At 36.0% G+C, this 24,604-nt stretch overlaps 1 protein-coding gene across 1 annotated transcript in view; it reads right to left on the bottom strand.

Moving 5' to 3' along the window:
• Positions 1 to 24,604, bottom strand: part of DMD (dystrophin) — a 2,224,438-nt gene that overhangs the window by 822,310 nt on the left and 1,377,524 nt on the right. The window contains 2 exon segments of the mRNA XM_033201414.1: positions 14,602 to 14,751; positions 17,367 to 17,514. Of these exon segments, the coding sequence (XP_033057305.1) occupies positions 14,602 to 14,751; positions 17,367 to 17,514 (298 nt within the window).

Raw genomic sequence — 24,604 nt, 5'->3', positions numbered from 1 at the left:
GGATTTTGCATAAAGTATCTTTGAGGATCTTTGTGACCCTCTAGACTACTGGCTTTTGAGAATATTGATACTGTGTTAATATTACATGAGAGTCAGGATTAGTTGATTAGAAACCTGAATACAGAGGAATGTATCTTAATAGAATACCTTACTTGTGAGAGGGGTGAGAAACTTAATAGATTGCAAGGTGTGGTAGATTGCACTGATGACCTCTCTGTATGCACATCTTTTTGCAATGTGACTTTTAAAGTTGCTACCATCAGGAATTGTAACCTATTTCCCTAATCCTTGAATATGGGCCTGCCTTGTGATTTGCTTTGGTTAAAAGAATGTGTTAGAAATGAGTGAGCCAGTTCCAAGCTTAAGCTCCAAGAAGCCTTGTTTGCTTTTCTATTAGAATCTTGTTTCTTGCATGAGAACAAGCCCAAGAGAGCTTGCTGAATGATGAGAGACCATATGGAGCAGAGGTGAGTCATCTTAAGTGAGCTTATCCTAGATAAGCCAGTCCCTAGCCCACCCATTAGCTGATTGAAAATGTATGAATGAGCCAGAATAACACAGCAGCTCACAGGATCCCATAGACTGTGTGCAATTATAAATGGTGATAATTTTAAGTCAATAAGTTTTAGGCTGATTTGTTACATAACACTATTGAAAATTTTACAATATTGTAGTTATTACATAGCTGATATATAGGGGAAAGCCAGAAATGGGAGTGAGGCTTGGTACAGTTAAGAGTTCTTAAATAATACCAGAGTCCTCAATCCTAAAATTACTGATTTTGATTTTGAATAAGTATCTGAAGTCAGGCTCAATTCTTTGCAAAGATGTCTGAAGAGATATTCATGGCAAATCAATGGGGGTAACCACTGAAAAAGTGATTTTAGAAGATCATTATTAGAAGACCTAATAATAGCTAATATTTTTTGGCAACTTACTCCATATCAGCTGTTGCCCAAAGCAGTGAAGGAGGGAAAGAAATGCTCTGAAATCTCCCCTTCTCCTGCTCTCCAATCTCCTGCCAACACTTCCAACTGGTTAATTCTATATAGAAGATAGTTGAGAAGAAAGCCTGAGGAGTAAGGTGAGTGGAGGTGAGCTTCTTGCAATATACAATATATTGCAGAGAAAGAGGAAGGACTTTCCTCTGTGGCAAAGTCATACTTCGGTTATGAACCCCATAACAATCTATGTTTCAAAGGTAAAAATCATTTGAATGTGTTCATATTTTCTGTCAAAGCTGATATGTATCTTCTGTGGTTGGATGAATGTGCTTCATAAATACCAAGAGAAAAAATCTTTTAGCAAAGGCCTTTCCAGTATCTCAGAATACACTGTACGCATTCCAATGAATGGGATTGGTGGTCAACTCCTACACAGACTCTTGATAGCCACTCTCTACATCCCTACCATTTAAGATGTAGAGCAAAGGGACCAGGGAATCAGCATCTTGAAATTAGTGGGGAATGCAGAACCTCAGGTCCTATGCAAGAGCCATTGAATCAGTAACCTGATTTTAACAAGATCCCAAGGTGATTCTTGTTTCAGTAAGTCATCAATTAATGTTGTTGATAGATTCTTGGAAACTGTGACTTAGGCAAAATGACATGTAATGAAACCAATCTTACCATAGGCTAATTGATAAACAAGAATTAAGTTCCTACTGTATACCTGTGTTCACAAAACATGACCAACCATTTAAATAAAGACCCCAAGCACTTCTAATATTAACCTCAGAAATAAATGTGAGATATACATCCACTTTAGAAAAATTAATAAAAACCAGGAGGAAAATTATTTACCCAGTTTTTGGTGAATTGGTGAGTGATAGTGGTTGTAGTGGCAGTGGCTCATTCAAGGAATAAATGTTTGCAAAGCAAAAACTGCCAGGATTGCCTTCTCTCACCATGAAGTTCAAAAACAAACAATAATCAATATGGCAGCTCACTGAGCACTTTTGTAGAGCATCAATTATTGTCACGCATCTTTATGATTATTGAATACTATATGAATTTTTATTTCACAGTAATTTATATTAATTCAGTCACTCATTTTCCAAGCCACATATTCCAGTTCAGGGACTTGGGAGTCCAGAGCCCATCCTGGCAACTCAGAGCACCAGACAGGAGCCAACCCTGGCAGGGATGCCATTCTATCACAGGGCACAGTCACAGACACATAAACACTCACATAGGGACAATGTAGACACACCACTTCCCCTAACATGCATAGTTTGGGATGTGTGAGGAAACCAGAGTACTAGAAGGAAACCCACAGAGACATGAAAAAACCCTACATAGACAGTGTCCCCCCAGCTGAGATACAATTCTTTTCCTTGCCAGTATTATAATACAGTGATGTTAAATGAAAAGACATTATTCAAAGACCTGCTGTACATTAAAGTTTGAGAAGTTCTGCTCTACGTGATAGCACACGGACCTTTTCCCCTTACCACTGCTATTAGAATTTTATGGTAACCTACTTTGTAATAGTAACCACAATTTAACTCCTCATAATAAAGTATGATAGTATATATTGTGTTTTTAGTTCCTCACTAGACCCTGGGAGATGAGCAAACATGCTTCATTATGCATCACTGTTGGACAAATGAGGAACTAGAGGCACTAAGAGATTTAAATAAGTGGCCTATAGTTACGAGTTAGTGAGTGGTGAACCTGGGTCTAGACTGAGTTACGAACTGCAAGTTTAGTGATCTTTCCAGGACTGAGATGAGGCATGGAGAATGAGAACACAGAATGGTGGCACTCGTTATACAAACCATTAGACTATTTGAAGCCACGCTGGGAATTAACCACATGTGAACTGAGAAGCTGGAAAGGAGTATCTTTAAGAAAACTCATACTTCACCCAAAGTAGAAATGATTATTTAATCATACTGCATTCTAGTTTCAGCCTGAAGACTTGAACATGTTAATGTCAACAACTTTCTTTTTTTCTTTTTTGTTTTGTTTGAGACAGAGTCTCACTCTGTTGCCCAGGCTGGAGTGCAGTGGCATGATCTCCTCTCACTGCAATCTCTGCCTGCTGGGTTCAAATGATTCTTCTGCCTCAGCCTCCCAAGTAGCTGGGATTACAGGCATATGCCACCACGCCTAGCTAATTTTTGTATTTTTAGTAGAGATGGGGTTTGATCATGTTGGCCAGGCTGCTCTTGAACTCTGACCTCAAGTCGTCTGCCCTCCTTGGCCTCCCAAAGTGCTGGGATTATAGGCGTGAGCCACCGTGCCTGGCCTCAACATCTTTCTTAATTATTTTAGTAATTAAAATAGATAGATAGTTTTTGTCTGCTCCCAAACTATATGAAATCTTACCTATAAAGTGTCTTTTCTATTAATTTTCCTGTTTCGTGTGTTGTCCTTTATTTGTTCCCAATGAATAAGGGCCTGCATATTAATTTTTTCTCTTCCTTAACCAGCATCTCAATGATTCTAACAGAAAAACACACACCACTGATAAAAATAAAACAATAAAGCAACCTCTAGGAGATAATTGCAATGGTCTAAAATTTGCCACAACAGTCATAGCACCAACAGAAGCAATCTTCATGATAGTCATTTATATTGCAACTGAGTTCAGAATGTTCATTCTTTTATAAAAGTTTCAATAAGTCCAAGAATTACTGTCCTATTCAAAACTGTTGATGTCACCCACATCACAGTCAGAATGTGTCACTTTCATAAAAAAATATTTTTAGACTGCATTTGAGGTATAAACATCAGTCACGGGTTGCCTACAGAATGCAACTATCAGAACAAATAGAGTTTTCTTGAAATATCCTTGTGATGACTTTGGTTTCTGGCCCATTTTCTGGTCCATCTCTTTTCCCCCCCACACTTGGCCAACCATGCCAAAGATGGACTATACTTGTCCTGGTGATAACTGCAAATGTTCACAAATTATAAGTGCAACATTCGGCTCAAATGCTTTCATTTCCACAGCAAAACTGATTGATTTTCTCTAGCAACAAACAATGAAATGCTCTCGTCAATGTCTTGTAATTAGTTCTAATATGAGCAAGCCAATTAAAAGGGAGAAAAACCAAATTTCTCCATCAGGCCCTTATCAGCCCTTTTGTTACCCATACAGTGACCTTGCCCTGAACCATAAGGTGGATAAATGAGGGGAATGCTGATTTTGGCATCCAACTTACTTTCGGATAATCTAGCTCATCCTTCTCAGCTGACATGGGAGAGAAATAACATCAAAGGGTGATAAACTCTTTCTTGCAAACCTGGGGTTCCATGGTTCACTGGCCCCAGGCCTAATCTATCAATCCATTTTCTACACAATAAAAGGTAAGAAACCCATTACAGATCTGTTATAAGCCTTGGCAGGTGGTCTATGGCAAAAATGGAATACATAACCAACCCAGCATTTGGTATCCCTTTTCTACAGTTTGAAGCACTAGAGGTCAGCTGACATGAATATAGTAGTCAGCATTTAGCATTAAGTTTTTTAAGCTACATAAATAACTCACATCTTGATGTATGCATATAAAGATTTGACAGAAAAGTTCATTTTTGGTATGATTCTGATCTTTAATAAAAATCACCTGTTATTTTACTTTTGTATAACATATTGGCTTTGCAGGTGATATAATACATGAAACTGGGTTAGAATTTACAATATGTGCTCTTAAATATGGCCTTTAATCTTTGTTCCTTATTAACCTCAGTTTAAGGAGTTGGCATATGAAAACTTCCATTTCATATCATTTCACGATCATTAAATTATTAGAAAGGAAGGAAACTCCCTCTAGTCTCAGGGTTGGTGCTACATAAGTAAAGGTACTGCAGAAACAAAAGGAAAGAAAAAACATTTTATATTAGCAAAATCCTCTTTTATTATGTCATTTCTTCTCTTTTCTAGAATTCATTGCTATAGGCAAACACCTTTGTGCTAATAAAGGAGTTACTTAAAAATGCTACACTGAAGATGCAGAGTTATGAAATTTTCTCCTCCTTTCTCTTTTCATCATCATGTATACTTTTCTTCATTTTAAATCCATCACGAACAGGGAGGAGAGATTGCCGAGAATAGTCGAATTTGTTTTTAGTTGAAAATTAGCTTAACTTTTAAATAAAATCTGGGGCACAGCATATTTAAGTGACACATTTACATGCGTGATATACATTGTCAGTATGTATACAGTGGCAATAATAAAGTTTCAATATGGAAATAAGTTTGTGCACAAGTATCAGTGCTTCACAATTTATGCTGGATTTTTGTTATATTTTTTAAAACATTATTATATTGAAATGGACAAATAATCTTGTATTTGGTGAGGTTTCCTAATAGAAAACTATCTGGCTTCAATGTAACCTTCTACAAATGATTTTCCATTACTTTGCCAAAATGGGGAGAAACTGATATCAAAAATAAAGGTAGGGGGAAGGGATGGAGAAGCAGTGTGAAAGTTTATTTGCTTTCTGCTTGGATTTCTGGGTTAAAGTCAGGCTAATAGATTGATAAAAATGATGTTCAGAATTAAAAGGTCCTCTGAATTATGTTCATACTTTAAAAGTGAAAATGCTGGTGTTTGAAAACAATGCTGGCTTTGTTGGGTTTCTTAGGCAATGTGAGGAGAAAAATCTATCACTTTCCAACACATTTTAGCTGAAATGCTAGCTCGCCAAAGAAAATGAAAATAATGATATCAGTGGAATTGGAGAGCACTGGCTGAAAACCCTCTGTGCCTTCCACGAGAGCCATTTTGTTGTCTTGCCGCCTCTAACTCTCCTCTCCTTCACCTGTTGCATTCATAATAGTAGCACATAGTTCAGCTTTCTCCCCAAGAGCCATATTTATAACTGTTTGATTAAGAAGGTGAGACTTTTGGAGAATTTGGAGAAGGTGAGAATCAGGGATAATTTTGTGCTTGGTCTTTACATTCTTCTATTTTAGTATTACTCCTACTGTTTTTAAGCTAACATTTTTTGAGCAATTACAATATGCCAGATACTGTGTTACACATGTCCCATCTACTACCTCATTGAATTTTCACCACAACCTGGGGAGGTGTCTTCTATTAGTCTCTGAATTTTATGGATGTTAAAACTTAGGTGTGGACAGAGTAGGTGTACGATGACATAGCTGGTAGCAGGTAGAATCCATAATTCAGAATCTCATCATTAATGCCTGCAGTAAATCTCCTCCTCACCACTCCTGTTTACATTTTCCTTGTTTGTAAAGTGTCTGATCCACATTCTTGGCATTGCCTATATGGTATTATGGTACATACTGGTTTCTATCCAGGCTCCTGGCTCATAACACCCATAGCCCCCTTGTTACAGTTTTTTTGTTATAATGTTGGGTGTGTTGGGTGTCATGGGCAGGCCTCTGATCATCTCCTGCTCTCCTTTCACTCTAATATTTCTCCGCCTTTCAGATTATAGGTCTTAAGAACCTCCTATGAGAGGGTCCCACCATATACCCTGGGGAAGGAATGCTGATGTCAAGAAGCTTCCATAAAAACAAAGAGGACAGAGTCCAGTGAGCTTCCGGGTAGCTGAACACGTGGGGGTTCCTAGAGGGTGGTGTACCCAGGCTTTCACTCCCTCCCCACAACCATACCTCATCCTATGCATCTCTTCATCTGTGTCCTTCGCAATATCCTTTATCATAAACAGGTGAAAGTGAGTGTTTTCTTGAGTTCTGTGAGCTGCTCCAGCAAATTAATTGAACCCAAGGAGGGGGTCATGGGAACCCCAACTTGAAGCCCATGGGTCAGAAGTTCCAGAGGCCTGGACTTGAGACTGGTGTGTGTGTGTGGTGGGTGGGGGGAGGGGTGCAGAGGAGGCAGACCTGGGGACTGAGCCCTCAGTCTATGGGATCTGACACTATCTCTGGGTGGATAGTGTCAGAACTGAATTAGAGACACCCAGCTGGGGTCTGCTGTTTGGTGTGTGGGGAAAAAAACCACCACGAATTTGGTCATAGAAGTCTTCTGTATTGATGATTGTTATGATTTGAGAGTAGAGAAAAAACACGGTTAGAAAGAGTTTTCCATACACAGTGTAACATTTCAATAATTTGGAAAGTTAAATATTACGTATTCTTATATACTTATTGTCATTAAAGAGTGATTAATTCGGTAATAATGCCAATCAGATTTCTTGGATAGGCTGAAATTCTCAGCTTAACTAAAGTAGTAAGAAGGTAGATGATGATGACAAGGACGATGCTGCTGCTAAGAACAAAAGCAATAATGATAATAATAGTTATTGAGCACTGGGCCAAGCCTAGCTCTAAAAGCCTGATGTTTGTTCTCATAACCAGAGTGACCCTCTCTATATATTTTATCTTCTAAAGTGGAATACTTATGACAATGAAAGAGGGAGCTATTAAAAATTATGATAGGATAACAGGCAAAACCAGAACTGTCAGAGCAAATTGAGATGTACTCATGACACACAACCTAGTAATAAACCTCATGTCAGTGTGAAATTATAGGAGGCAAAGTCAAGGATGCTTATGTTATAAACTTTAAATTACTACTCCCTTCCCCCAACCCTCAGCCTCCAACTGTTTAGCAACTATAAATTAGAGATATGAATATTTATAATGCCAAGCCCTATAAAATTATGCATGTCCTTTAAATAAGGGAAGGGTGGGAAGCGATTATGATATGCTTAGAGCAGAATGTGGCACATAGTAGTCCTTCATTAGATAGCTGTTGAATAAATAATTTAATTACAGTTTTGCTGTGACTATTAACTACATAAAGAAAACATCCAATAATGGATTTCCAGGAACTTATATAAAGAAAACATCCAAGATCATGGATTTCTAGGAACTATCAGACTATATGCCCAATAAATAGGTGAACACCCCTTTTTTTTTTTGAGACGGAGTCTTGCTTTGTTGCCAGGCTGGAGTGTACTGGCATGATCTTGGCTCACTGCAACCTCCGACTCCCTGGATCAAGCGATTCTCCTGCCTCAGCCTCCCGATTAGCTGGGATGACAGACATGCGCCACCATGCTCAGCTAATTTTTGTGTTTTTAGTAGAGATAGGGTTTCACCATGTTGGCCAGGATGGTCTTCATCTCCTGACCTTGTGATCCAACCGCCTGGGCCTCCAAAAGTGCTGGGATTACAGGCGTGAGCCACCATGCCTGACCTGTTTTCTTATATAATAGCATTTTAGCACACAGATTTATAAAATTGAAGGCTGTGTGAACTGTGTTACAAATACACTTTAAGGGAGAAAATCATGAGCACATAAAAGCTCTAGTGGAACTATCTGGTCCCTGCTATGACTTCCAGCTAGAGAAATGATTTCCTATAATGATTATTATCCTCCCTAGTAGATATTTTACAGCATTTTTTCCAGGGTTCCATAAATACCAGTCAATATGGTAACAATGCCAGTGAAGATTCTATTCTTTGGTTGAAAAAAATATCACATCACATACCAGGGCCTTTCGTGGGGAGGGGGGATGGGGGAGAGATAGCATTAGGAGATACACCTAATGTAAATGATGAGTTAATGGGTACAGCACACTAACATGGCACATATATACATAGGTAACAAACCTGCACATTGTGCACATGTACCCTAGAACTTAAAGTATCATTAAAAAAAAAAAAAGAAAAAAGAAAAAAAAGAAAAAATATCACATTAAGGACAGGACTGAACGGTAACTATTAGAACAATCTATTAATCATCATCTTGTGATAGGAAATTGATTAGACAAAGTGTCCATTTTTGAGCAAGGAGCGAGAAAGCCAAGTTCTAGCTTTATTTAATTTTCTCCTTTTTGCTATTCACATTTATACTGATGACTAATAATGACTGTCATTACATAGCAAATATGTCTGGAAAAAGACTAAACATTATTTACTTTGTACAAATGAAAATAAATCTAAAGTGTTTACTCCTCAGATACATATTTAGAAGCAACATGATTCGAGGTTAATACAAAATGAACCAGATTTCTGGCAATTTAGATACAGCCAACTGTATATTGTGGAAGATAGTTTGTGCTAGGAGTTGCACTATGTTTTTACTTTCATAATTTTTATTTTGTGATTTTTTGAAAATAATACCTGTACTATTATCAATATTACAAAAATTATTCCCATATTAAAGGTTTGTTATATATGTTATATTTGTAAATCTATCTTTTTCCTAGGTAAAGTGAGTAAGATTTTTAAAGATGCACTTAACTAAAATTCACTTTCCAGCAAAATTTCTTAACTGTTTTCCAAAATGCTTTTTTCTTTATATGCACCATTTTATACTGTCTGGGTAGTAACAAGTTCAAATAGTAATTTACTATTTACATTTAAACAGTATATTTTATTTGTAAATGGTATTTTACATGTAGATAGTAAATTACTGTTTATATGTAAAAATATGAAAACTTAAATTTACTTAACAAAATGAAAATATAATTATTAAAACTAACAGGAATGCATAACATATACTACCTGTAAAATTACTTGACATTAAAAATAGGATTTTAACTAATTCGGAAACAACATAAACATGTTTTGCTATATTACACAATCATAAATGTTCCACAGTAGAGAGGGTTCTAGAAAGCAATTTTAAAACCTAGCATTTAGTTCTCAAAAAGGGCAGAAAGCAAAGCAAAAACTCATATAGTTTCTTTAAAAGAAAATAAATCCCCATTTTAATATTTAAAGGAGCAATGGAATGAAATGGGAATCCATATTTTTTCTTTTTTTCCTAGGGTATTATCCACATAGAAATCTCTTGAGCTTCACCAAAAGGTTAAAACCCCCACTCTTTATTTTGGAATCACTTTTATATTTAAATAGAGAGCTACATGGTCTCAAATAAGTCACATAACCTTTCTAGGACTCGGTGTTCTAATCTAGAAGATGTGAAAATAATTTAGTTTCATGAGGCTCCTTCTACCTAAATAATCCTGAGCTTGCAAAATGAATGTTCCATCTTTTCACCTTTTAAATTAAGGAAGGATACAATATGATTCAAAAATAAAGAATGACAAAGTATATTTTGGTTTTAAATAAATGGGTAGTTAAAAAAATACTCACATATAACTTGTATAAGAGCAATAAAGAATGAGGAAAGGGGACACAAAATAAAAAGACATGAAAGGAAATGAAACTGGGATTAAAGGGGTCAGGGAAGGAGTATAGAAGAGAATGTGTTACATAAACCACCGGGGCAGAAAAATAGTGGCAAATATGCATATAGAAAAGTAGATTCGGCTGGGCGCGGTGGCTCAAGCCTGTAATCCTAGCGCTTTGGGAGGCCGAGACGGGCGGATCACGAGGTCAGGAGATCGAGACCATCCTGACTAACACGGTGAAACCCCGTCTCTACTAAAAACTACAAAAAACTAGCCGGGCGAGGTGGCGGCGCCTGTAGTCCCAGCTACTCGGGAGGCTGAGGCAGGAGAATGGCGTGAACCCGGGAGGCGGAGCTTGCAGTGAGCTGAGATCCGGCCACAGCACTCCAGCCTGGGTGACAGCGCGAGACTCCGTCTCAAAAAAAAAAAAAAAAAAAAAAAAAGTAGATTCATGGCCAGGTGTGGTGGCTCACACGGCAATACCACCAATTTGGGAGGCCGAGGTGGGCGGATCACGTGAGGCCGGGAGTTCAAGACCAGCCTGATCAACATGGTGAAACCCTGTCTCTACTTAAAATACAAAAATTAGCCAGGCATGGTGGTGCATGCCTGTGATCCCAGCTACTTGGGAGGCTGAGGCAGGAGAATTGCTTGAACCCAGGAGGCAGAGGTTGTAGTGAGTTGAGATCGCACCGTTGCACTCCAGCCTGGGCGACAGAGCAAAACTCTGTCTCAAAAAAAAAAAAAAAAAAAAAAAAAAAAAAAAAAACAAGAAAGAAAGAAAAAAGTAGATTCATAATAAATACAGTAAGGTGTCAATTCATAGATTAAAATTAGCTTAACAGTGAGAAACATAGAGGAAGAGAGCGATGATGATGGCAAGAGAGCCTCCTACACCCACATGCATGTTCAGAGAAAATACAAAGAAATATGAAGAGGGATAAATATTAAAAACACCTGAGTCAGAAGTGTGTGTAAAGACCATAGAATGAGACGCTCAGAGAGAGAAACACAGAGGCTAGCTTTAATAACATCCCCACTTTGTGGCTCTTATGGGTATTATTGTTAAACACTGTAAAAGGTCAAGTTATGTATTAGACAAGAATGAGGATATCATTTCATGAGCCTTCACTGCATGAAGGCACCCATAAATTTATGCTAATGGCTATATTCAGTTTAAAGCAACCCTTTCCACATCCGCTTAAAGAGAAGCTACCCAGGCCAAGGCAAGGTAACACGCTTTTGCAATGAACTCATTATACGGTCTACCACTCCCTTAAAGAAATAGCTATATTATCTTCACCCGCTGTTTTCTCTCTTCAGCAATGAAACATAAAGGTACAGGCCAAGCGCGGTGGCTCACGCCTGTAATCCCAGCACTTTGGGAGGCTGAGGTGGGTGGATCACGAGGTCAGGAGTTTGAGACCAACCTGGCCAACATGGTGAAACTCCATCTCTACTAAAAATACAAAAATTAGTCGGTTATGATGGCATGCGCCTGTTGTCCCAGCTACTCGAGAGGCTGAGGCAGAAGAATCGCTTGAACCTGGGAGGTGGAGGTTGCAGTGAGCTGAGATCGTGCCACTGCACTGCAGCCTGGGTGGCAAAGTGAGACTCCGTCTCAAAAAATAAAATAAAGGTACAAAAGTAAGTGATCAGTTGGCTCAATATGCAGAATGCAGCATATTAGTTAGCTGTGCAGAAAGCACCTGCCAACTGATTATGATATTAGGATATATCTGGAGATACTATGTACTAAGGAACTGACATATTCATGTCCCAGTAACTATGACCCACTAGTTCTAATTATATCACCCACTCTAAGCTTTGGATGAAGGATAGGACTGGAGAACACAGGGAGAGGGTCCGCTTTATTTCTACCCTCCTGTAATAAGTAAGAGCTTGAGATTTAATGAAGATCAAAACGGTCTGCCAGTGTTATAAGCCACTTTTTTTAACTTAAAAAAAAAACTTGTGTTATTTACCTAAATCTGGTACTGATCATTTCCTTTGTATCCCTAAATCTAAACTAACAGGGATACAGGGGCATATGGATGGAGAAAAGATGATTAAATAATGTTAATATGACTAATGAATAAAATTCCAAATCCTGTGGCATTTAATGGCAAAGACATTGTATTAAAATTATAATTTTGGCATAAGAAACAGATATTATGGATGCTGTAGTAACATAAGTATATACATGATGGTGTTCATAACCTCAGTTTTAATTTTCTATCATAAAAATTTGACTTTTTATTTTGTTTCAGAACACACAAAACCTTCACTCTTTCACAATCCACAAACCTGCTATTGTATATTTTAGATAGTTATCTCATATTTCCTACAATTATAATTTTTGTTTTTTTGTCATAAGATGTACTGAGATATTGTAGGACATTTTGGGTATCCTACCTCCTTGTTCTCTTTTTATGAGGGATGATTTCATTTGCATTGCTATGTAGATGTAAAATTTAATTGCTGGGACACCACCTTCCCTCCATACACAAAAGTCTGTATCTTTACACAGATGTTTTGCAATCATTAAAGGTAGAAACCAAGAAGGGTTTTTTTTTTTTTTTTTTTCTCAAATAACTACCTGCTTGAATTACAGAGACTTAAGCACACATTATGGTTTTAATGTCATAAAATTGGTACTTATTTTAGTTCCTAAATATTTTATCAGTCATATAATGATCTGTTATTAGAATGTCAGCATCATCAATTTAAAAAGTATAATAAATAACCTGACACAATTCGAAATGTTCACAAATTAGATGACTCAGTATTGTAAAGATGCTAATTGAGCTCCAGATTCACAAATTTCAATCAATATCCTGGCAGGCTTTATGTAAAAATAGACAACATGGTTCTAAAATTTATTCAAAGAAACAAAAGTAGCCAAGGCAATCTTGAATAGGAAGAACAAAGTCGGATGGTTTACACAACCAGATCCAAAATGTGTAAATAAAATGATTGCATACATACATACAATGGAATATTATTCAGTCATAAAAAGGAATGAAATTCTGACACATGCTACAACATAGATGAACCTTGAAAATATTATGCTGAGTGAAGTAAGGCAGACACAAAGTGGCAAATATACAATTCCAATTATGTAAAAGATCTAGAATAGCCAAATTCATAGAAACAGAAAGTAGTCCAGAAGCTACTAGCCGATGGGAAGACAGAGAAAGGGGAACTATTGCTTAATGGTTACAGACTGTCTGGTTGGAGTAATAAAAAATTTTGGAGACTGGGCGCAGTGGCTCACACCTCTAATCCCAACACTTTGGGAGTCCAAGGTGGGAGGATCACCTGAGGTCAGGAGTTTGAGACCAGCCTGGCCAACATGGCAAAAACCTATCTCTAGTAAAAAGACAAAAAGTTATCTGGGCATGGTGGCAGGCGCCTGTAATCCCAGCTACTTGGGAGGCTGAGGCAGGAGAATCACTTAAACTTGGGAGGTGAGGTTTTAGTGAGCCGAGAGCGCACCACTGCACTCCAGCCTGAGCGACACAGCGAGACTCTGTCTCCAAAAAAGAAAAAAAAAATTGGGGGGCGGGATAAATTGTGGTGATGGTTGTAATAAATGCCACTGAATTGTACACACAAAATGACTAAAATGACAATTTTTATGTTATATATTTTATCACAGCTTAAAAATATAATATCCCAGTACCATTGAATTGTCCACCTAAGATGAGTTAAATGGTACGTGAATTATAGCTCAGTAGAATTGTTTTTAAAAAAAGATTGTAATTAAGCCAGTGAAGTACTGTTATAGTACAGATTTAATCAAATGGAAGAGGATATAGAATCTAGACGCAGATTCATACATACAAGTTCTCTTGATTTATGACAAAGATGCCATGACAATACAGTGAGGAAATGATTATCTTTGAATAAATAGTGCTGGATCAATTGCTGTTGCTTTTTATTATAAATCATATGCACCACTTGCTTTATATAAAATAAATATGTATTAATTTAATACATAGTATTAATATTAGATTTATATAGCATTCAAAGTGGAAAGATGAAAACTCACGAGTTAATAAGTAGGTAAGTAAATAAACTTGTGGAGAACGTTAGTGTACATTAATTATTAAATCTATAATATAGGTGTGAATAATTAATTTTGATTTATGATACTTGTTTAACTAGAACCAGACCACGTCCTTTTAGATTCAATACTGTCAGTATACACCTGGCCACTGAATTAAATACTTCATCATTTCTTCAGTCTAATTCTTCAGAATAATTTAGGCAAAAAATTGTAGTATAAATTTTGGCATTTGGTCACTAATGTAAAGCCATTCACCATCATCACTTTTTCTAGCCACAACAAAACATACAGCCAAGGCAAAGGGTCGGGTTGAAAAACAAAACAAAACAGCAATCCACATACCAGCCTCCTCCCCCACCAATGAAGCACCCAGGAGACAAAATACATACAAATACTTGCAACATTTAACACATGTGACAGAAGAGATGGTTAATGTCTAACCTTTATCCACTGGAGATTTGTCCGCTTGAGCTTATTTTCAAGTTTATCTTGCTCTTCTGGGCTTATGGGAGCACTTACAAGCACAAGTCCTCCAGTTTCATTTAATTGTTTTAGAATTCCCTGGCGCAGGGGCAACTCTTCCACCAGTAACTGAAACAGACATTGCAACAACGTTTAAAATGAATTACAGCACAATTCCAACTACCTTGTCTTCGCTTCTATTGATTAGTCTATCAAAATGAAGCGACTTGACCAAGGGCCCAGTGGTACCTCAAATACCAACAGTTTTCTATTTGAGCACAGAGCTGATTGACTGAAACACTCACTCCCCAGTAGATAAATCTTTGTAGGAAAAAAAAAATGATTATATTATTCCTCATAATTTTTTAAGAGAAAAATGTGAGATGGTAAAGCAACACTCCAAATAAAGTTAGCGTCGGAAAACATGTCTCTATCAGAAATAGAACAATGTGAATAAATTCATCAACCTCTTGGGTATCATAGCATGCCATAGCATACCGTAGCTTGCCACTGATAAACTGCATTATCATCTCAATAGGTAACTGACATTGAGAATATTTACTCTCAATATACACAGTGCCAGGCACTATGCTAACCTTTTCATGTTTAGTATCTTAGTTTATCTTCATATTATAATACTTATATCAGGTAGATCTTATTATCTTCATTTTATATGGAAGGAAACTGAGACAAAAGCTCCCAGGACACAAATCTAGCAAGCAACAAAGTTGTGGTTCAAATTTCGGTAGTTTCATTCTAGAATCCTCATTTTTCACTCCATATCCCTAAATTTCTCTTACTCATTCACCATCACATAGTGTATACCCTTTCCCAAGACCTCCAAAACCACCATGATGTTAACAACTGTGTTTTATTCATTTTTGTCATCTAGAGTTACAGTGTCTGCTACAGTACCCATTAGCCATACGACACTATTAACATTTAAGTTAATCAAAATTCGCTAAAATAAAATCTCAAGTTCCTCAGTCACACTACCAACTCTCCAGGCATTCAAAAGGTACAAATAACTAGTTGTTACAAAAACGGATAATGCAGAATGTTTTCATCACCACAGAAGTTCTATTTGACAGCACTGATCTAGATTCTTTCAGGAGAAAATAGAATCATGCATATTAATTATATAAGAAAATGCCACTAAATAATGTCTCAAATGAATTATCAATTATATTACTATATGTGACACAGTACATTTAGGAAAGATAAATTTCCAAGAATAGACTGAGTTCATTGTTCTAGGGTATAACCATCTTCAAATGATTCCCATTCTTTTCTATTTTTGAATCTCAAATACCTAGTAAAACATCTGATGTATAGTCAGTGCTCCATATTTGTTTATTGAATTACACCATATTTTATTTTTATACTTTATTTCTTTTTCAGGTGTAAATTTCTTGTTTCACAGAAATAAGTGTTTGACATTGGACTCTAATTTACATGTGTAAGGCAACTGAATCATTGATAAAGGAACAATTTCATTTCCCTTTGATTATGTGACCTTGTAAAATGAGGATAATAGCAACCATTGTCAAAATTTGATATGAAGATTAAATAAAATAGTGGCTGTAAATGTATCTAATACTTGGCACATAATAGGGAATGATTAAATATTAATTTCTCTTCCCCTTTCACCTTCTGTTTGACAATTAAAATGAAATAGATCCAAACTGCTTTCCTAAAACTAAAACCATGAAAGTTAATCCAACTGCACATCAGAGCATGTCAGTCAGCCAAGGGAAGTAATCAGTAATAAGCAGACATCACAGTAGGAAGGCATGAAAAGCCACTGGAATAAGCTGGATGTCTGTTCAACCAAATGGAATGTGAACCAACACCACGTCCTACACCTCCAGACAAACTAAAACAAAACATTGCTTTGGGGGAATATAATGCCTTTAATTAGAGGCTGAAGTAGTGATATTGATTTGGCAATCCAGATCTTCCCTAAGAAAATGGATTCTTTTTAAAGTCTCTTCTCAAATCTCCAAGTAGGTAACCAGGACAGATTAAAAAAGTGATTCCCATTTAGATTTAGATTTTATGATTCCACAATCTCGTCTTCAGTTTTTAAAATGATTTGAACGGCCAGGCACAGTGGCTCAAGCCTGTAATCCCAGGACTTTGGGAGGCCGAGGCGGGCGGATCATGAGGTCAGGAGATCGAGACCATCCTGGCTAACACGGTGAAACCCCGTCTCTACTAAAAAGTACAAAAAACTAGCCGGGCGTGGGGGTGGGCACCTGTTGTCCCAGCTACTCAGGAGGCTGAGGCAGGAGAATGGCGTGAACCTGGGAGGGGAGCTGCAGTGAGCTGAGATCCGGCCACTGCACTCCAGCCTGGGCGACAGAACAAGACTCCGTCTCAAAAAAAAAAAAAAAAAAAAATTATTTGAAGTTTTGAAGTTCTCAACTAAATCTAAAATTATTTTCAAATTAGTTTTTAAGATAAAAACTGTGATTTACATACATAGATTATATATATCTATATGTATAGATGCAATATGTGTGTGTATATATAAATACACATACACACATACATACATATGTTCTTATGTGCACTGGTTGAGAACTGCAGGGTTAAGAAAAAATAAAGTTGCAACAAAAACACTTTAGCAAGGAATTATAAATAACCTAATGGGCAGGAAACCAATGATTAAAGTAAAAAAAATAGATTCATATACTTCTTTATAAAAGTAGGCCCTGGGGGATTTGAGAAAATAAAATTACCTTGACTTGCTCAAGCTTTTCTTTTAGTTGCTGCTCATTTCCAGGTTCAAGCGGGATACTAGCAATGTTATCGGCTTCCTCCAACCATAAAACAAATTCATTTAAATCTCTTTGAAATTCTGACAAGATATTCTTTTGTTCTTCTAGCCTGGAGAAAGAAGAATAAAATTGTTATAAACAACATATTTCTCAAACTATTTTTTAATGCAAACTGGAAAACAAACATGGCAAACAATTTGAAAATAAGCTATTTAAAAGATGTTAACAATATATAATTTAAGAAAATTCATTCACTTCAAACACAGCAATTTCAATATTTCAAGAATCTCTAAATGATAAGAGATTAAAATTGGTCAAGAAAAATTCTGATTCAAAAATTCCTGGCCGGGTGCAGTGGCTCATGCCTGTAATCCTAGCACTTTGGGAGGCCGATGTGGGTGGATCACTTGAGGTCAGGAGTTTGCGACCAGCCTGGCAAACATGGTGAAACCCCGTCTGTACTAAAAATACAAAAATTAGCCAGGCTTGGTGGCAGGCGCCTGTAATCCCAGCTACTGCAGAGGCTGAGGCAGGAGAATCACTTGAACCTGGAAGGCAGAGGCTGCAATAAGCCAAGATCACGCCACTGCACTCCAGCCTGGGCAACAGAGAAAGACTCCATCTCAAATACATACATACATACATACATATGTAAATAAAATGAATAAAATAAAAATTCTAACAACATTATGTTACGATATCAGAGCAAGGTTTCGCAACTTTAGCATTACTAACATTTAAGTTTGGATAATTCTTTGCTGTGAGGGGCTATCCTGTGCATTGTAGGGTATTCAGCAGTATCCCTGGCCTGTTGTACACATTGGATACCAGTAGTAACACCTCGCCCCTGAGCTGTGACAACCAAAAATGTTTCAAGGCATTGCCAAATATACTGGGGGGTTGGGGGTGGGGACAAAATTGTCCCTGGTTGAGAACCAACTAAAGTAAGTATATAATCTAAAGTTGCAAGTTTAAAAATGTTTAATTAAAGTGTACTTATGGAAAATTATAGGACAAAAGTATAAACAAGGTTTTTGTTTTGTTTAAATAGCAGCCATTTTATCTGCTCCTGATTCTGTGGGTCAAGGATTTGGATAGGGTTCAGTTGAGCAGTTCTGCTCTATGTGGCTTCAGCTTGGTTTAAAATAAAATCACTAAATTATTACATGCTGAACTGTTTTCCAAATTATGACTCACAACCTCATTTGAAGAAAGAGAAAAACTGATTTTAAATACTTAACATATGTTGTACTCGTGGAAGTTTTAATTATGAAAATGCATCTACTCTGTGCTAATTAGCCATAAATTTATTCTTATATATTCGATTGTAAGACAGCTGAACACAATTGTTTGTGCTTAAAATAATTGAAAATTTTTTGTTCTATTGTCTTTTGGGAACTATGTATATCTTCCATGGAAGCTTTTAATTGAAGTATAATATACGTACAGGACGCTGCACAATTTAACTGTATCGCTCAATAGTCTTTTTAAAAATGGGACACTGTACAATCAGAGAAGGAAATAGAATATTATCAGAATCTCAGAAATCTCCTCTTACCCCTTTGCAGTCACTACCTCCAAGTATAACCAGTACCCTGTCAACTTTGATTATTTGGCCTGTACTGAATATTATGAAAATTGAATTATATGGCTTATACTCCTTTGTGTCTTGCCTTTTTCATTCAAAATTATGTTTACAACAAACCTGCACGTTGTGCACATGTACCCTAGAAGTTAGAGTATCATAATAAAAAAAAAAACCCACAAAATTATGTTTACAATAATCCATGTTGCATATAATTTTAGTTTGCTCATTAACCTGGCTGTATAGCATTTCATTGTGTAAATGTAGTACTTTAGATGGACATCTGTGATAATTCAGTTTTTTGAATGGTTAGGTAATTTTTTTTTTTTTTTTTTGCTTCAAATTAACAAATGTGTATTGGGAGCTTACTATCTTCCAAGAACTCTATTGGGTATTAGGATTAAAGATGTATATGTTATATACCTTGTCTGAGGATTTCATAGTTAATGAGAAGAAACAAGCATGTAAGCCAAGGATTATGATTAAGTATTGTAGGAGGAGAAGTTATTTCTGGGGCAGTGCTTGGGAGACATCCCAGAGAAGATAAGGATCTGAGTCTTGAAGCATGAAGATAGATCTGCATGTTGCAGGAATAAGACACAGCCTGTTCAAAGACTGGGCCTTGAGAGAACTACAGTTCCAATTCTGTAAATCAGAATCTGGTTATGGACTTATGCTTGCATATATTCAGTTTTCCTATATGATAAGAGCCTATTCAAAGTCTGTTCTGGGACATGTAAAGTTACATTCTCCCGTCTGTCTATTCCCTTTAAATTCATGTATACATTTATTCACTTATTTTACAAATATTTATGACGTATTGTTTTTAACTTTTGTAGGGACATAGTAAGTGTATGTATTTGTAGGGTACATGAGATATTTTGATACAGGCATGCAATGTGAAATAAGCACATCCATTGTTCATTCCTGGGACACTGGGACCAGAGTCTGTTTTTAACCTATCCTGAATATAACATCTGATCTAGAAGTACTTCTACCTTATCTGGCTGGGAAGATGAATGCTATTTACTTCAGCTGAGAGTATATTTTGTTGTCTCATATATTTTGGGGAAACTGCTAGTTTAAAAAATCAAGAGATCTGGAGCTCAGGGGAGAGAGGAAAGCTGGAAATAAGGACTTTAGTCATTAGCAATCAGTTGGTGGAGAAAACATAGTAAACTAACTTTTGAACTAATAATTAACATTTCATGTTTGCTATTTTCTGAGTCCATTCTTTCTTCATTTTATGAATTTTAATCATTGACAATTCTCTCTTATTTAAATTGAAAAATAGGAAAAGTCAATTTCACAGCCTTTTGTTGATTTCTTATGTATGGTTAACCTTATGGTTCTTCCTCTTCTTCTACTCTAAGTGCTTAGGCATGGAAAGCCAAAGGAATGCCTAGAATGCTCTTCTGGCTTCTCCAAAAGCTACACAGACCTGTGAAGGAGGTCTGCAGATTCCAAACATTCAGTGCAGTGAGAGGATGCTTTTTCCTTCTTTGGAGTCTATATCCTTACTCTCAGTGATTCTCTCAAAGTCTCTACTTTTGACTTCAGAGAGATGAAGGAGAAGGAGCTGTCCCTTACCAAAAACACTGCACTCCCGCAAAGCTTACTATCCCTTCCAATCTGAGTCTTTTTAACCTTGCTGGGACACAGAGTACAGAGGAGGTTGGAAATTGCTTGGAATACAGATAATACCACTGTTGCTTTAGAGTAAACCCTATGGGGAAGTGGCTGGTCTCGATTGCTGGCAGCTTGTTTTAGAACATGGAATAGCACCATTTCCCCTCAGATTCTGACCTTAGAATCAATTGTGGAAGAAGAAAACTTCTAGTATAGGTATCCTTTATTTGTTTAAATGTTCCAAGCTGATTTAATTCATTGGGTCTAGATTTTGAGGGTCTATCTCATCTTTTTCTCTCTCTCTACTCTGCAAATCATTGCTTGCATTACTATTTGACTCCAGATGATTTTGCATAGTGTTCTGAATACTTTTAGTTAAGTAAAATCTTGCTAAAATCTGATTACATTTGAAAAAGCTAGACACATTGGCAAAGCTTTTAAATATTTTCAACTTTCATCTAGAAACAGACAATTTCAAGGAGAAGAAAACTCCAAACCCCCCAAACAAACAAAAATTTAAGGAGCAGGGAAAAGTAATGTCAAAACAAAAAAATAAAAATAACCCTCAAGTTTAGAAAATTCTAAATCAAACACTCCCCTCTTTTCAATCTCTCTCAAATTATTTACTTGCATATTTTTTCTATCAAGAATATCCAGCAAAGAGGAGAGATGTGCTTATTCATTACAGTTGAGATTTATATGTATTACTGGGTTCAAACTCTATAAACATTGTATGCTTATTTTCTTTTTTTTTTTTTAGCAAGCCAGATTCCTTGACTTTATTTTATTTTATTTTTTTTATTATACTTTAAGTTCTAGGGTACATGTGCATGACGTTTATATCATGTATAACTCCCCAATGCAATCCCTCCCTCCTCCCCCCTCCCCATGATAGGCCCCAGTGTGTGATGTTCCCCTTCCCGAGTCCAAGTGATCTCATTGTTCAGTTCCCACCTATGAGTGAGAACATGCGGTGTTTGGTTTTCTCTTCTTGTGATAGTTTGCTAAGAATGATGGTTTCCATCTGCATCCATGTCCCTACAAAGGACGCAAACTCATCCTTTTTTATGGCTGCATAGTATTCCATGGTGTATATGTGCCACATTTTCTTAATCCAGTCTGTCACAGATGGACATTTGGGTTGATTCCAAGTCTTTGCTATTGTGAATAGTGCCGCAATAAACATACGTATTTTCTTCATTTATTATTCAACTGTATCTCTGTAGGTCATTAATTACTCTTTAGAAACTAGATTTTTAAAGATCCTAGTAATAAGATATATAGGGGTACCCTATACTTCACCATTATTGTGTTATTAGGAATTTTGTTTGCTTTCATTTTTTATTATAATAAATAATCCTACAATAAACACATTTGTTTATACATTTTGAATCACATATCTGCTGGAGTAAGAAGGAAAAGTTAACAATGGGAATCCTAAGAATCCAGGTACACATTGTTGAATTTCTGTCAAGGTTGGTACTCAGAACACTCATAAACTCCCACCAACAGTTAGAAAATACTTGTCTCACTACACTTTACCATTATTGAGCATTATAATTTATATACCTGATAAAACACATAAAAAGCTTGTCATAGATACTTTAAGCATTCTATTAATAGGAAAGTTGGAAACGTTGTTTGTCATTTATTTAGTTTCTACTGTCAATTATCTGCAGTGTCTGTTGCCCATTTTTCCTGTGTTTTCTTAAGAGCTTTTTTCACATTATCTGAAACATAGATTGAGAATATGTTTCCAGCTTCCTTTTTGCCTTTTAGTTTTTTTTCTAAATAAAATTTAACAGTTTATTTCTTTGACATTATGTTCATTGATAGTATCCTTAAAATTGTGGCCATTTTACCATTGATCAGATATTCTCACTTATTCTTGATCCTTACTCTTTCATTTGTTAAAAAAGAACACCCAAATATTTAATCCATCTTAAGTTTATATAGTGTTGTTTCTAACCTTCAAGAGTTTTTCAGAAATTGGTATTTTTTCCCCCAGCACCATCTCTTCTGAATTGATTTATGGTGCTTTCTTCATTATATTTTAAGTTTCTGCTTGTTGACCTACTGTAGATTTTTGTGACAGTAATACACTATGTCAATTATCGCAGCTTTAAAATATGTTTAATTTCTGGTAGGTTAACCCACTCTCCCACTTTAGTTACTCTAACTCATGTAATGTATCATTCGGTCAAATTATAAAATAATTCTCACTGAAAATTTTTAAATGGATTGCATTATAAGTTAATTTGTGAAGAATTACTGTCTTTCCAATATAATTCTGCTAGATTTTCTATATTTACAGTGTTTTTGAACACAATATCTGGGACTCAATGGTGTGCTATAAATAATCAAGTACATTTTCTAATTAACCTTTAGCATCAATTTGAAAGACAGCATCTTGCATGCGATTTTATGGATATTAACCATATACTAATTTAGAAAACTCTTAAGAACTCTCAGAATAAATCATCACTTAAACAGTAAAAGCTTTGGCTAAGCTTTTTGCTATCTTTCTTTTTACACAATATTGTGGAAAACTTTTTTTCCAGTGATTTAATTTCTTTAAAAATACAGCATCTTTTAAATATGAAAACATTTGGTAGTCATTTCTTATCTAGATTTGTTTTTTTATACTTTGAAATATAAAAAAGATGGTGACAAAATCCCATTGGGACCTTGTTATAATCTGCTTTTCCAAGCCCATGTGTTTTCTGAAATTTCAAAAGCCTCGATTTGAAGTTTTAAAAGCTGCAATTTGAATTTATGTATTCAGATGATTGCAGAAAAGCAAAGAAACACAGTTAGCATTTCCAGGCTTGTCTCTTGACAGAACGGTTTAAACGTGCTTTATATTGGCATTCATCACATGAAGTGTTATTTCTTTGTTTACCTACTTGCTTAATGCTTATGGTAGGATTTATTCAGACAAGTGGTAGTAATAATAATGAATGGGATATTTAACATTACTCATCTGCAAATAAGTGCTAAATATTTTACTTTTAGAAGCATTTCAATACATTTAGACATTTAGCTTTTTTTTTTTTTTTTTTTAAAGAATGGCTTCTGTTTGAAATATTGGCTCTGTTACTATTTACATTACAAATGTTCCTAATGAAATTAAAGGAAGCACATATTACGATGGTAAGAATTTGCATAATCACAAAGGAAGCGCCACTCGTGTGTTGCTAAATTCAATGAATTTAACATTCACTCTTATTGAACATTTTCTGTAGGGCTACTCTTATGGTAAGATGAATAGACTGCCAAATCACATGGCATGAGTTTGGTGGGGGATCTAACAAGTGTTTCAGGCAAAGTGCTAGTTTCACAGTTGAATCTCTTTTATATTCCATACATCTTTTGGATTGCCTTTTATATGCTTTCAGTGGAGAAACCGAAGTTCCAGAGACTGATACACCATATATCCAAAGGTGACTATCTCATTTTCCAAATGAGAAGTCCCTCTCTCCAAGTTTTTGATCACCTTTAACATAGAAACTTTAGGAAATGGAGATATAATTATCACCTGTTTACATATTATAATGCTTAATTCATTACTTTGCTTGTGTGTACTACTTAAAAATTATATAGTACAAAATATTACATCATTCGATCACATTTCTTCATTCATATTTCATGCAACAATTTTGTTCAGATTCTTCACAGGCACCTTCAACACTGAAATTTGCATCCTCATGGATGCATTTGTTGTTGCCTAACTCAGTTTTCCAGAGGGTATCATCTTTACTTACATCCATGTGGCCTGAGGTACAGTACTGCTGAATTTAGAAGTAATGTTTCACTAGGAATTTTATTCCAAGCCACAAGCACACATTTATATAACAGAATACAGTTTTATGTTATGTAAAGACAGCTTTATCTTTTTCCTGTGCCATATGTCCATGAGCTACACCATGTAACCACTTAATGAGTTACTTTTAACAGTATTCTTTCCATAGCTTGTTTACAATGG

Source organism: Trachypithecus francoisi, unplaced genomic scaffold (genome assembly GCF_009764315.1).
Source record: "Trachypithecus francoisi isolate TF-2019V2 unplaced genomic scaffold, Tfra_2.0 Lachesis_group6, whole genome shotgun sequence".
NCBI classification, from domain to species: Eukaryota; Metazoa; Chordata; class Mammalia; order Primates; family Cercopithecidae; genus Trachypithecus; species Trachypithecus francoisi.
The sequence above is the reverse complement of the archived record's forward strand: the minus strand, read 5'-3'. Positions and strand labels throughout refer to the sequence as shown.